A 15851-nucleotide genomic window follows, 5' to 3' on the forward strand; every position below is an offset into this window, starting at 1 on the left:
ATAATATTGTTTCATTGAGTTAATATGAAAATAAAGGGAAAATAATATATTACTCTTCATTTAAGATATTTGGATATATTTCAACGAGTAAAATATAAATTAGTTTCGTATCTTATTGTCGTAAAATGAAATGCGAAATGAAATATTCCAATTGAAAAGTCAATTAGCCATGGAAAAATATATTATAGCGTAATATCAAAATTTAATCATAAACAATCATGAGTTGCAAAATTATTTATTATATTTGGAATATTATGCGACAAACATAAAACGTCGTCTTTGCGGAAGCAGCAGTCTAACTTTCTTTTCCACAAGAAAATGCAAAATAGAAGAGATGAATCATAAATGATAGGATCTCTGACATGATAACTTTGGACACCAGGACAAGACATGTCTACTAAATCGCTTCAAGAGGAGTTTCCCATCCATTGGCTGGTTTGGGATAATGATTACCAAGGAATAGAACGAGAATTGTCAAACAAATCAAATGTAAATATTCAGTTAGTAATTTTGAAATTGTTAGAATAATGAGTATATCTCTATGATTTGACAGATAATTTTTAGGAAAAGTGGAGTAGATCTGTAGTTTTGTTTTAGCCAATCCTGTTTCAATTTCAGTAAATGTATGTATACTCAATTCTCGTTATATCGCGGGTTTCATTGTATCGCGGTATATCGCAAAAATGTGGATACATAGCCTATTTTCTTTTTGTTGATAGACATTATGAATGTTGTTTGAATGATTATTTTTTTTCGGTGATTAAGAAATATGGAACATCCTTTTGAATAAAAATAAAACGAATTTTTCTGATTTCATGTCTCCTTTAAATTATATTTAGACCATTAGAATTATAATCTCGTAAAAATCATAATAAACTTCATCTTTTAAAAGTCTTTAGTATATACAATTGTTCACTTTTTCGTGTAAAGTTACATCGTAAATTCAAAAATAAAAATTGAGGTCTGTATCATTTACAAGTTTCCATGTATTTCCATACCGCGATACAATGAGACTCTCCGATTTAGGAGGTAAATAAGACTTCCTGTTTTAAAAATAGACCACAAATTAAACGATGCAAGCTTGAAAAATAATTGAACACTAAAAAGTTAGGCCAAAGTTAGAATTACAATTATCATTTGATGTAAGTTAAAACAAAAATTAGAAATTACACTTTTTATGCAAAAGAATTTAGTACCGCGATATAATGAGACACCTGTATACAACAACAAATGCTGCAGAACTTTAGCTCTACGAAAAAAAAATTATTGACTGACCGCAGAGCTACAGTGCCACCCATTGTAAAAACTGTATATTTATTGCACACAAAGAAGCATGCTGTTTGTCGACTTATTTCTCGATGGTTTTAAAACTGTCATCTCAAAATATCACTAACTGTGTGTTCGTAACACATTCTTTCACTATTTCCAAAACAAAACATTCCTTTTCATTGTTGTTAATAGGCCTCCTGGTCATGGAATTGACATCATCGAAAATTTCGCCTATTTATACTGCCATTGCGGTTTGCAAGATAATTAGGTCCAACGCACTTTGTACATATGTGTACTAGGAGGGTACTTGAGAGAGGTGTAAGGAATTTTTTTAAATCTAGCTTTTTTTGCAACTGGGATAAGAATTTGGAAAAATTAAACCAGGACTGATCGCAATTTTTGCACGCAATAAATATAGTTTTTTCCAATGGGTGGCTTTGTAGCTCTCCTGTCTGTCAATATATATTTTTGTCGAGCTACAGTTCTGCAGCTAAACAACAAATTGAACATTTGTACACTTTAAGCATAGACCTACTAAATCATAGTATGTTTTATGGTGTGACCGTTTGGGCGAGCCCAGCTTTGTATTTGTAAAAACCTATAAACAGTTTACACTGTGCTGCCTATCCTCAGTTCAATGAAAAAAAAGAAAACACAACAATAAATAGAAACCACCTCCCATGTATCGGGATCGAGATTGCAATTAATGCAAATTTCTCAGAAGTTTCCAACAAAATCGGATATACCTGAGCTGTTTGAGTGACGAAAGTATGACATCAAATAAAAAGTCCTGTTGACTTAGAACTCAAAAAATATAGTTTTGTGGCACTGAGATTGCATGAAATCGATGTTTGTAATCTTTTTCCAGTAAGCTGTTGCTATGTTTAACCCACCTTGTTGCTATGCACTGCAAAGGGTTATTGGGAGTTTGGAATTTTTTCACAAGGACTCATAAAAATTTCTTGGAACAATGTGCAGATTTCAACCTGTATTTCCTGTTAGTCTATTGAGCTCGCTGCGCTCTCTAATATTCACATTAAACACATAAGTTTTCTTTAAATTTAAAATCAAGGTCATAAATTTAGACATTGACTGTGTCTTAGCTGTTTATGTTTTGCTATGAAATTTTATAACTCCCTGTGGCTTAAGAAGACTCCTATTTATCATGAAGTCAAAAGGTCAAGGCCGTAAATAGAAACTTCTGATGACCTTGATATCAACTTTCATTTCCTTGATGATGTCTCAAGCTTTTGCAATGAAATTATATACTACAATTTTTGTTTCTGGTCAACATTTTTAAAAGTCTTTGAGCACTTGCAACAAAATTTTATATCACAACTCATATGGTCTAAAGAAAACCCTTTCTGATTTTAAAGTTGAAGGTCGAGGTCAAAATTAATTCCATACAAATAACATTTCCCAGATGAAAACATTAGTTTGCTTTGAGCCTTCTTAAAAAACTAATAATAACAAAACCACTATGAATGAACTCTTTTTTGAGATCAAAAGGTCAAGGTCATAAATTCATATATGCTGTCTGTATAACACCTGAGATTTTGCAATGGAATTTTTATCACAACTCTCCAATGGCCTTAAAAAAACATACTGATCTCAAGGCTATTTTCAGGAAAGGATACACTTATCTGCCACATTTGTATATGTCAATGCTTGGAACCCTAATTAATTGGGAAACTGATATCACTTGTATAGTTATTGATTTTAATATTTGTTAAGTAACTAATTGAAATGATGAGGAAATAAATAAAAAATATACAAAACACATATTAAAAAATATATATTTATCAAAATCAGACATAACTACCAAAATGCACAACTCTGCCAAAACATTTATGATTATAATACCTAGAGTGTGTAATGCATGAAATCCAAAAACAATTTATAATTCTATAGTTTTTGTACAAAAGTTGATGTCGAACAGAGGATGTATCATAATTGTGATGTAAGGTCATTTAGATTAGGTAAGGGTTATTTAGCAAGGTCATGGTTCTGCAAAAAGAAAATATGTATAAAATTCTGAAAGAAATAGCCTTGTAATGGTGAAGATCAAGAGATCTTACATGATCAAAGTCATATGGCTCAGATATTTAAATTCCTCTTGTGTCATGGTTGTGTGTTATGTTATCTGTTTGATTTGTAATATGCCATTCTTTTTGAAGGACTTTATACAAGCGACTATGAACAATATGCATTTTTATTTTAGGATGATACTGTCATAATTGAGGGTAAGGATCCCCGTGGGAGAACCCCGCTACATTTGGCTGTAGCCCTGGGGCACCTCGAGAGCGCTCGGACTCTTTTAAGACATGGAGCGAGTACACTCGCAGAAAACAAAGGCTATTGGTCAGGTAAACATTACATACTTGATAAACTTTTGTCGTACTTTGTAATTGTGTGGGTTTTTTTTTTTAAATAATTGAATTTTTAAGCGGTTAGCTTCGCTAGCCGCTTTATGGCATGTGTCCAATTTTTATCGACACCGGAAACTTCCATAAGGCGCTACCTATCGACAGTGGAAACTTCAACAAAGCCTCTACTTAGTACCTATGATTTGTTTCTAACACATATAACATATGTTAAATAAAATCAAGACTATCAAAACAACATAATCTTTCGGTTTTTTAATTTTTTTCTGATTTTGTTTGTCAATGAAATAAATTTATAATTGTTGTATTAAAAAAAGTTTATGTATAGGAGCATTTGGTGTCGAGATTAAATTTCTGTGACATCAGCTGATGGCGATTGGGCCCTGTGACGAAATTCGAAGACAGCATGAAGTTTAGCTGATAACATTATCAACGCGTTAGATTTAAACTTTAGGAAGAAATGTATAGCGAGAAATATCATATTTGAACCCAATGCTACACGAAAACCAGTAGGCATTTCCGATTTATGTGTTAAATTGAAGCCTGAATCGAACAGGTGGTCAAAATGGCGTTGGACACCTTGTGTATTTATATATAGAGGGGGTAGAATGTTTCGATATTTGGCTAATTTAGAGACTTACTGATAAAAATTCAGGTGCCTGTGATTAATTATAAGGCACCCCTCATGAACAATAAATATTTGACCGAATTATGCTACTGGGCACAGGGAGGACGGGTTAATTACTGGCTAAAGGGGTTGAAGGTTATTACCGACTGCAAAACATCGGAGAATCTCTCGACTGAGTTTCATTTTCCAAAATATTAAGGCATCCCTTTAATTAACTTAAGTAATACTAGTACACGAAGAAAGCCTTTATATAAAAATACTGAATACATCTGTAAGTTGTACAGTTATGGATTACTTCCATAATGAAATGTTTGTTTTCTTCTCCTTTTTTTCTCAATTGAAATTATTTAAAAGATGATAAAAGCTTTGTTTCCAGAGATAAATTCTGTACTCAGTCTAATTATTACAAACGATTTTAAAAGATCACATTTTTATTTAAAAAAAAAAAATAATGGGTGCCTGAAAATACTAAAATTAATTTTAAAAAATTGGAGAAAAAAATTTAATCGGCATTCGATCCTTTTCTAAAAATCAGCCGATATAAAATATGCACATAAAAAAAGAGGCATGAAAAATCCTGACGATAAGCACAAATTGAAAATTATATCTAATGAATGATTATTTTTGAAAGTTTGCTAAATTCCTATGCAAGGTATAAGTTGTAAAAATACTTTTTAAATTTGAATTTGTCCAATTTGTTAATTATCATTTTGAGCCTTTGAGAAGAAATAAAAATTAAAATACAGATGCTTATAGACATACTGATAGAAATTCGCATACTTGTTTTTAGTAAAAAAAAAAACAAAAAACAAAGTATTGCTTATGCGACATATTGAAGAAAGTGACAATGATACCTAGGTAATTCTTGCAATGGACAATTAAATTGTTTGTTATACACTGACTTTTAGCTTTTAGTGAACCTTTGAATTTTTAACTAAAATACTAGTATTGATGGATTAAACAACAACTTTCCTTTTCACACGTTTTTTTTGTTTTTTTTTTTTTTTTTTTTTTTTTTTTGTTTTTTTTTTTTTGTTTTTTTTTTATATTACAATATTTCATGAAAAATATTTGCCAAATACTCAGTATATGTTCGTTTGTACATATCGTGCAAGACTCTTTTTTAAATAATTGTCATACACCATTCACTTATTCGAACATTTAATAGTATGAAAAGTCAATAATGTACATTTCTTAAAACTTTATTATCTTGTTTACTTGTCTTTCTTCCTGTGAGAGAAATACTTCATAATATTAATAAACAGATGTACTCAGTATCTGTATCAAAATACAGAATGAACAGTGATCGGTCTCAAAATAAAAACGGATCCTTGAAAGTTCCGGTGCCTAGGAGAAGTAAGCATCCCCAATGACAGGTCACACCTGCTGACCCGCAGTGAGCCTACGAAACTGAATCTCTCTGAAATTAATTAATTCCCTGCTCGTCCATCCGTTTTTCTCAGACTAGCCAGCTAAAGATCTATGTACAGTACTCCAAATCAATTAATCTAAAGAATTTGAATTATCATTTTATTTTCTTTTTGAGTTGTTTGCTATAGTAGCCTTTACAGTTACCTAATTTCAGAATCAATAGAGCATGAAAGCCAATTAAATTTGCAACATCAACAGAATTTTTTTTTCGTTCTGAGCACTTTTGGACGCCACCAATGGAGACAATTAGGGAGAAATTTTTGAAATTGAACTTCCTGTCTTTCAAACTGAAAATCTCGAGTTGATATTTTGAAACAAACATTTGTGACATCAGTCTGGGATGTTATTGGTTATACCATTTAGTTAAGTACTACAAAATTCAGTGTGTCTGCTTCTTTGCTGATGACACTGGAAAAAGATATGCATGCCTACTTTAATATCATCATTCAATGCATTTTTTGTTATTGTGCACTGTACATATTCGATGAAAGCATGCTAACCGCTTTTCAGTACTTTCAGTACTTTGATTCCTTTCTTTGTAGTGTTACATGAGGCTGTTTGTACCGGTGATCCAGAGCTGGTACAGACTGTGCTGGAGAACAGAGACTATCAGAGGTACAGCAAAAGGACAGTAGGGGTCCCAGACCTTCTGAAAAGGCTCAAGGAGGTACATAATCATGTGACATTAGAATTATAGATGTTGTTCCATATCACTTAAAGAAAATTTTGTACAAATGCACACTTTTATCTGTGTGTGTATAATATTCCTATTCCATTTGATTACATGTTTTCCAAAAGTTTGTTCTTCTGATTTAGACTGTAACTATTTCACTGAAAAGAAGTCGAAAAGGAAAAGTAGAACTAAATTGATTAACAGAGGATATTTATAATAAGCATATGATACACATAAGTAGAATTTTCTAACTAAAATCATATTTTGCAGTCTCCAGATTTCTATGTTGAGATGAAGTGGGAATTTACAAGTTGGGGTAAGTGAAATCAAACAAATATTGACTTCCATTGTAGTTTTTCATTACTTTTATATTTTCTTTTAAATTTTATCTTTTATCTTTCAGCAGTTTTTGTGTACTAGCCTTTATAAATTCATTTTTGTTGTCTAATGAAAGTCATAGTACCTACTATGTACATGTAAATTTCAAATACCTGGTATACACATACAGTAAAGTACATGGAAACACTCTACATCTTGAAACTTTGATGATGTAGAAATGTTGATGAAATAAAAATACATGTCTAGCTATTTTGAATATTTTCACAAATAATTTATCCTTATTTAGGAGAAATATAAAATTCTAGTAGACCATCAAAGCTTCCACAACAATTTACAGAGTTACCAAGGTACAAAACTGTGAAACATTTATCGGGTAACACCTCAAAATAAAGATGTATATAATATTCTACGTATTAAGGCAGACTCATTAATGTGTTTCAGTTCCCTTGGTATCCAGGATGTGTCCTAGCGATACATACAGAGTGTGGAAAAGTGGTAAGAACTGGGAAGGAAATTCTCTGTACTCGGGGGATGAATGTTCTTTTATTCTTTTCCATATCAAGTGAAGTTACTCTATATTCTGTTAAAAGTCATATCCTGCAACAAAAAATTTAAGGAAAGATGGATGAAATAAGTATCTTACTTATATGTAATTCCATTTAATGTGTAAAAAAGGAAAAACTACTTAACATGGCTGATGTAAGAATTTTGTAATGAATTGATACACTGTTGTTGAATCATAGGGTCCAAAGTACGAATAGACACCACACTCCTGGGGTTTGACAATATGAACTGGGAAAGGGGAAGCAGGAGCTATATCTTCAAAGGCACGGGTAAGTTACGATTACACAAGTAAGTAGTTACATTTTTAAGTTACAGTTACACTTGTAAGTTACATTTATACTGGTTAGTCTAAGTTATTTACATTTATACTGGTCAGTTAGATTTATACTTGTCAGTTACATTTAAACTGGTCAGTTTCATCTCACTAGAAGGTTTCATTTACACTGGTCAGTTAGATTTATATTGGTCAGTTACATTACATTTATACTGGTAAGTTACATTTACAGTTACAGTATATTATTTTAGTGTATGAAATAGCATTAACATTGTATACTGCTTTTTCAGACAACAGGGCAGTAGCAATGGAGATTGATCATGACAGACGCGAGGTCTTCACGGAGACAATGCAGATTCTCCCAGCAAACTTTGACATGTCATTGATGAAGCCGTCAGAAGACGCCATCGCAGCTCGACTCACCAACCCTGTGGTCACAACTTACATAGATACCGATAAAATAGCTTTTGAAAGGTAGAAATATTGTTATTATTAATTACAAACCAGTTGAATAGGTACTGTACTTATATTTTAAAGTACATATTTTAAACATTTAAATCCATAAATGAGTGTGTAATTCATATTGTACATAAATGAAGGCCTTTTCTTTTGATTATTGTTGGATGTTTGTAAGGATTATATCCTACATTTGTATGTATATTTACAGAAATAAATCTGGGATTTGGGGTTGGAGAAGTGACAGATCAGAAGTTGTTAATGGCTACGAAGCTAAGGTAACATATTTAGTAACATTAAATTGTTGTTTTTGACTTCATACAAGGTTATTTTCACCCTGTCACTATATGGCAACAGGTGTAATGATAATTATTTTGTCAGTTTAGATGCATTTGTATTTAAGCTTTACTTAATGTAGTGATGCTAATAAGCAGAAATTAAATGTACAAAACAAAGTAAAAAGTTTAAAACTTCCTGACAATATTGTAGGTTTTTAGTGCATCGAATGTAGAGCTTATAACTAAAACAAGGACGGAGCACTTGTCTGAATCAGACAAACAGAAATCCAAAAGTAAAAGTAGCAAAACGCCATTGGAATCCTTCCTAGGGGTAGCAGAGGAGCATAACAAAAAGCAGGGAGCCACCAATGGGGTAGGGATAGTGTCAAAAGTTTGTAAGCTTGGAATTGTTTTAAAAGAATCATCCAAAGTGATTTTAAATTGATCAAAAAGGACAGAGTGCACAATGCTCATTTAATTGTTGAATCTATAATTATTTATTGGTATTAGATTAAAATAACTTTCTAAAATGTAGAATATTCATTTTCAGGATATATCAGATCTAATTTATAATCCTAGTCATATCACAAAAGAGGAGTATTTCAATAGTTGTGTAGACCTTGGAGATCGTGATATTGGTCGTCCCATCGAACAATCTAAAAAGACTCAGAAGTTTAAAGCTACTCTGTGGTTGTGTGAACATTACCCATTGTCCCTACAAGAGCAGGTTGTGCCTATCATTGACTTGATGGCAGCCAGCAATGCACATTTTCAAAAATTGAGAGATTTTATCACCTTACAATTACCGGCTGGATTTCCGGTGAAAATAGGTTGGTATGCTACTAAAGTTAAGAAATACCTAATATTGGTTGTCAATTGATGTAATTTTTAATTTAAAAAAAATAATAAGTGCATGTATTTACAACTCTTTATGATAGGTACAGAAAATAGAATATTTTAGGTAGAAATGTTTTAAATCAGATTTTTGAGTTTACATATAATTTTGTAAATTTTGTTGAATAGAAGTCTCATTTCAGTCCTCGATTTAATAACTCATCCTTCAAATTCAGTTGTAAGATGGGAGAATTAAATTTGATGTGAAATTGATAAGGTATTAGGTGAAAAATATGTAAAAATAAAGTCAACTTTACTTCTTTTTTCCATGTCAGAAATTCCCTTGTTCCATGTTCTGAATGCCAGGATAACGTTTGGAAATATAAATGGCTGTGATACGCCTGTGGAGGGGGTCACCACAATAGAGGATGCTGGGAAGGTGACGGCCTGTGTGGATGAATCCTGTTTCGAGCCTCCAGCAGGCTACAGACGATTAGGTCAGATATTAATGTTTTAGGTCAATTATCATCTCTTCATATACAGTTGAACTTCGGTATCTCGAACTCAGATATCTCAAATTCCGATGGATATGTCAAAGTGATGTGGAAGTCCCAACCACATATTCTCTAAGTATTTAACCTTAAATATCTCGAATCCTCGGATATCTCGAAGTTTTTTCTCAGTCCCATCAGGTTCCAGGTAACGAAGTTTGGCTGTAATTCTATGCTTTCTCACTGAAAATGATTATGAAAATGGGTTAAGAATTTATGAGTTAGAAGATAATGTGGTATTTAAAAATCAAAATTTTTTCTTGCATTATCTGGTGACCTTAATTTGTACACTTAATGTTTAGGTATTCAAATAATTATGTTTGACCTCAATTTAACTTATGCAGCATTTGTTGAATTCCAGTTCCCAATCTGTAAGGGTTTATCCTACCTAGCCATTCCTTTTGATAAGTAGTATCAGGCAGTCTTGTTTTTTATGTTAACAGGTGATATTCACCATGAGAGACTTAGAGATGAGGACGACCAGATTTTACAGTTTGCCATTCAGCAGAGTTTGATGGATGGTAACACAGACCCTGTAGAACAGGTGATTGAAAACTTTAGTTAGTATTTAAAATTGAAGACTGTAAAATGAAAGAGCAGTTTAACATAATTGAAATAAATAATTTTTGTGGTCAAATTTTTTAGATTCAAGGAAAACTCATTGGTTTATGGGGATTTGATTTCATGGGAGAAGATGTGTTAAGTTGTTAGATTATATTTTACATTTATGTTCAAGGACATCAATTAGTAAATCTCTTCATACCATTAAACAAAAATTACCCCCCCCCCCCCCCCCCCATGAAAATTGGTAATTTCACAGTTCTTAGCAGCAATGGATTGAATCAAATTTTTCAGATTTGAATATGAAACATTCATTTAACTCTACTGTAGAGTACATGTAGGTCAATTTTTTATTGCAGTTGACGTTTTATGAAGCCCTAAACAATATACGACCTCCCCCTCCAACCCGACCTTTGCCCTCAATAAGACAAGAAGAAGATGCTCTATTACAAAGGTAAAGATTTACCATTTAGTTTGAAATATACTTGTAGAAATCATGAATGTTATTTTAGAACTTTAAGAGCACACTTTAATTTGTAGATTCTGCTGTTAGTTTTATACAGGCTATGATACAAAGATACATGTATTTTCACATGTTGTTATTTTCCAATAATTCAATTTTAATAACATTGCACCTAAAATGATGAAGGCACAAATATTGTTTCAAGGGCAATAACTCCTGAAATAATGGAATCAATGGTTCTTTTTCAGAGCAATAGCGGAGAGTTTAGCTCTACAATCAGGGAACCCAGTTAGTCCTGAGATAATCTCAGAACCAAATAGTGTCAATAACATTGACGACGACCTACAGCTGGCCTTACAACTGTCTCAACAGACCCTCACAGAGGATGAGAAACGGCGCAAAGAAGAAGACGAGGAGCTAGAAAAAATCCTAAAACTGTCCCTGGAGGACAAATGAGGACAAACGAATCCTCAAAATGAGGGCTGTCAGACTCTGTCATATTACCTTCCGTGAAAGACTTCATGTGCTTTATCAGGTGTCATGTGATATCATTTGACTTTAACAATGGATCTTTTTATCATCGATCTTGTATTGAAACCATAATGGCGCCTCTTTCCATTAGGTTTACATTCCTAATCCAGTATCTAGATCATATACAGTGTATGTGTTGTTTCCAGATGCAGTTGTGATTACGCTATCTTTTGTTCGGAATATGTCCTGTCAAATACCCCTGCCTACCAGGCATCGTGACTCTCAGAAAGTGCTAGTGGTCCCTATTAGGTCATTGTGCTAATTGTTTGTGTTCATTGTCCAAAAGTCTGCAGATAATTCATACATGTATTTTGTTACAAAGTCAGGTTTATACTGTATGATTGTTGTTGCTTAATTTATTAAAATTCATTATTACAGCAGCTTCTATGTATATTTATGAATATTTAAGTAGCAGTCTCTTTACTATATAAATTATTCTGTTGGAAAGTATGAGAGAAGTTGGGGCATGTGTGAGCTAAAATAAAATTTAATGAATGGTAAACTTTACCTTGGATCTGACTTTGAACTCATGTGCTATTTTTCTCATGGGTTAGGTATTTTCATATTTATATGAAAGCAATAAAACAAATCCCATGAAATGGAAATAAACTGAAAGAAAATACACTGTATTCTGAGTAAGTCTGCTTGTGCTTGCCTTATTGAAATAACACCAAAACTATTGGAAGAGTAGCATTTTTGAAGAATTGCACTGAAATTTATAATTAGGGCCCCACTCTGCAGGTACCCTATAGAGATCAGTCTGTTGGGGCGTCCTTCCATTCATCTGTCCATCCGAGATCTCTTTTCTCTTTTTGGCCCAATCTGGCTCATACTTCACCCACTGATTGTCTTTGGGTAAAGGGTTAGCTGCAGACTGTAGCTCTCCGAAAAAATATATATTGATAGACCGGAGAGCTAGTGTCACCCATTGAAAAAACTGTTTATTTATTGCGCACAAAAAAGTGCGCTGTTTTTCGATTTATTTCTCCATGTTTTAAAAATTGTCACTTCAAAATATAACTATCTGTGTGTTCCGAACATATTCTTTCACTGTTTCCAAGCACAAAACATTCCTTATAATTGCTTTCAAAAGCCCTCCTGGTCCTGAAATTGAGATCATCGAAAACTTTGCCTATTTATACTGCCATTTTGGTTTGCAAGATAATTCGGTCCAACATGCTTCGTACAGATGTAAACTACAAAAGTAATTGACAGAGAAGTAAGGACTTTTTTGAAATCTAGCTTTTTTGCAATTGAGGTAAGAATTTGGAAGAAATAATCAAGAACCAAGCGCACTTTTTTGTGCCTATAAATATACAGTTTTTTCAATGGTTGGCACTGTAGCTCTCCAGTCTGTCAATATATTTTTTTCAGAGAGCTACAGTTCTGCAGCTAGGTAAAGGGTGTGCAGTGACCATGAACCATGTTTCTAGGTCTAAGGTTAAGGTCAAAGCAGAATTATATTTAAAAAATCCTTGTCCAGAGCACTTCCTCTCTCCCCTTGGTCCAATGTGGCTCATACATCAATTTAATTAAGGGCCAAGGTCCAAAATAGCTTATCTGTTTAAAGTCTTAGTTTGGTGCATAATATCAGTCAGCCTCAAACTTTACCAATTGACATTTGTGATTTTCCTTATTTTCCTTCCATATTTTGATTGAGGATATGCAACGATTTCACTGAAGATATTTCAGCTACCTTACATTTTCATTGCTGAAAGTGAGGCCCTTAGAGATGGCCACCATTTCAATGATATCCTGATCAACATCTTTTTTCAATGAAATAAAGCATTGATCAAACACTGATTTATGCTCTTAATATATTCTACTTATCTTGTGTATCAAACCTTATTGAATTAAATCAATGTTGGGAAGTTTAAATTTTTTTGGTGAATAGAGCAGATGGTCATTAGGCGGGGATGGGGGTTAAAATGATGATTCAAAATATTAAAATGCACATCTTATGGTACATTATGGTTACAGCAAAAAAATACAAATGAGCTAATAGTTCAGTAGATGTATGTATATATTTTTCCCTTTTATTCATTTATATACATTAGTTTAAAATAGATTGAGACTTCCAATTCTTACGCATACAGCAGAATTTCTGAACTACTAGTAAGTAATTATGACAATTCCTTTTGTTAAAATATAAAACCAATATACAGAATTATGCATCATAATTAATACATTTGAAAGGCTCCCACCAATATTCAACAATGCAAGAGTTTTGGACAGTCCTGCATGTTAGATTCATAAAATTATAGGGGATTCAGAATTTTTTAAATTTATTATATTCTTATGTAAAACTTGGGTCAGCCATTTTGTCCCACCCTTGCCCCGGGGGTCATGATTTGAACAAACTTGAATCTACACTACCTGAGGATGATTCCACATGAGTTTCATCTTTCCTGGCCCAGTGGTTCTTGAGAAGAAGATTTTTAAAGATTTTTCCTATATATTCCTATGTAAAACTTGGGTCGGCCATTTCGGCCCCGCCCTAGCCCTGGGGGTCATGATTTGAACAAACTTGAATCTACACTACCTGAGGATGATTCCACATGAGTTTCATCTTTCCTGGCCTAGTGGTTCTTGAGAAGAAGATTTTTAAAAGATTTTTCCTATATATTCCTATGTAAAACTTGGGTCGACCATTTTGGCACCACCCTTGCCCCGGGGGTTATGATTTGAACAAACTTGTATCTACACTACCTGAGGATGATTCCACATGAGTTTCATCTTTCCTGGCCTAGTGGTTCTGGAGAAGAATATTTTTTAAAGATTTTTCCTATATATTCCTATGTAAAACTTGGGTCGGCCATTTTGGCCCCACCCTTGCCCCGGGGGTCATAATTTGAACAAACTTGAATCTACACTACCTGAGGATGATTCCACATGAGTTTCATCTTTCCTGGCCCAGTGGTTCTTGAGAAGAAGATTTTTAAAGATTTTTCCTATGTAAAACTTGGGTCAGCCATTTTGGCCCCAGCCTTGCCCCGGGGGTCATGATTTGAACAAACTTGAATCTACACAACCTGAGGATGCTTCCACATGAGTTTCATCTTTCCTGGCCCAGCAGTTCTTGACAAGAAGATTTTTTAAAAATGCCATTAATTTTTAACAAATTCATGATTATCTCCCCTTGGAAAAGGGCACGGCCCTTCATTTGAACAATCCCCTTCACCCAAGGACACTTTGTGCCAAGTTTGGTTGAAATTGGCCCAGTGGTTCTTGAGAAGAAGATGAAAATGTGAAAAGTTTACGACGACGACAACAACAACGACGACGACAACAACGACGACGACTACAACGACAGACAACGGACAAATTTTGATCAGAAAAGCTCACTTGAGCCTTCGGCTCAGGTGAGCTAATAATTGGAATTTTTTTCAGTCCAAGGGGCATAACTCTATCAAAATTGTATATCCAATTTTATTTCAGTATGTGCAACCACTGCAAAGAAAATAAACTGAAACTGTTGGTGGACTGACAGACAGACTGTCTGACCGACAGACAGCAGCAAAACAATATGCCCTCCCTTCTTCAAAGGGGGGGGAAGGGCATAAAAATTGTTAATTTCTGAATAGGAAACCTCTTGAAATTTTGCTTTCAATAAATATTACCAACACTAAGTGGTGCCTTTTTTGGTAAGAATATATAGCTATTTTTAATGTTGAGGTGCAACCTAATTATTTGGCCCATAACATCAGTCTGTTGTCGGTTGATGTCTGTATGTAATGGATTAAAATGAAAACTGTTGCAATTATGATGCATTTTCTTTCTATTTCAAAGATCATAGGCAATTAAAAAGAATAATACATAAAACAGATTTTAATAAATAAATTTACATGTATTTATACTCTCTCCACTGAAATATATGCTGAATAAATACATGTATTAAAATCAGTTTTGACTGTTCAAAACAAGGTTTCAAACAGCAGGTAAAGTTGATATCCAAGGACATTTCTTCTACAAATTAAAGTTACCAGTACATGTACTAAGATTTAAGTCCAGTTAAAGGAATGTAGAGTCAACTATTATAGCACAGAACATACTTGTCTAAAACAGATGTGATACCTTATATTGATTCATATTTCCATTAAGGCTGAAAGAAATTGTACATTCTGATACTGAAAAATGCATTGAGGAAATACATTCAGTAGGTCCTCAAAATTGAAAAAATATGAATACTATGTCAAATACTGTAAACCAACTTTTATTCGTGTGCTAGAAATTTTCGCGAAGTTCGTGAGAGCCTCATCATCGCCAATATTTCTCGCCGCAAACAAGTCCTTAAAGTCTCTGTGTCTATTAAAAGCATTAAACAAGAGGCCCAGGGGCCACAGCACTCACCTGAGCACACCGGCTAAGAAAAAGCAAATATCAGTTCAGGAATGAAAGTTTACCGAGTTTGGAGGGTGGGGCTTAAATCTCAACCCCCTAGGGGGTCATGATTTGAACAAACTAGAATCTACACTACCTGAGGATGATTTCATATAAATATCACTAATCATGGCTTTGAAGTACATGTACTTGAGAAGGAGATTTTAAAAGATTTCCCTATATATTCTTATGAAAAACTTTGATCGGCCATTTTGGCACCACCCTACCCCCCGGG

The 15851-nt window shown here is 33.5% G+C and overlaps 1 protein-coding gene across 1 annotated transcript; it reads left to right on the top strand.

Moving 5' to 3' along the window:
- Nucleotides 1-216: 216 nt before the first annotated feature.
- On the top strand, nt 217-11616 carry LOC134231280 (ankyrin repeat domain-containing protein 13D-like). The gene is made up of 14 exons (XM_062713219.1): nt 217-489; nt 3491-3635; nt 6255-6379; nt 6656-6701; nt 7166-7219; nt 7468-7557; nt 7853-8036; nt 8230-8296; nt 8508-8669; nt 8847-9126; nt 9466-9627; nt 10125-10225; nt 10602-10696; nt 10954-11616. Exons 1-14 carry the CDS (start codon nt 391-393, stop codon nt 11159-11161), a joined length of 1818 nt encoding a protein of 605 aa, XP_062569203.1. The 5' UTR covers nt 217-390; the 3' UTR covers nt 11162-11616.
- Nucleotides 11617-15851: the final 4235 nt, after the last annotated feature.

Source organism: Saccostrea cucullata, unplaced genomic scaffold (genome assembly GCF_032062105.1).
Source record: "Saccostrea cucullata isolate Sc308-1 unplaced genomic scaffold, CSIRO_AGI_Scuc_v1 ctg462, whole genome shotgun sequence".
Classification (NCBI taxonomy): domain Eukaryota; kingdom Metazoa; phylum Mollusca; class Bivalvia; order Ostreida; family Ostreidae; genus Saccostrea; species Saccostrea cuccullata.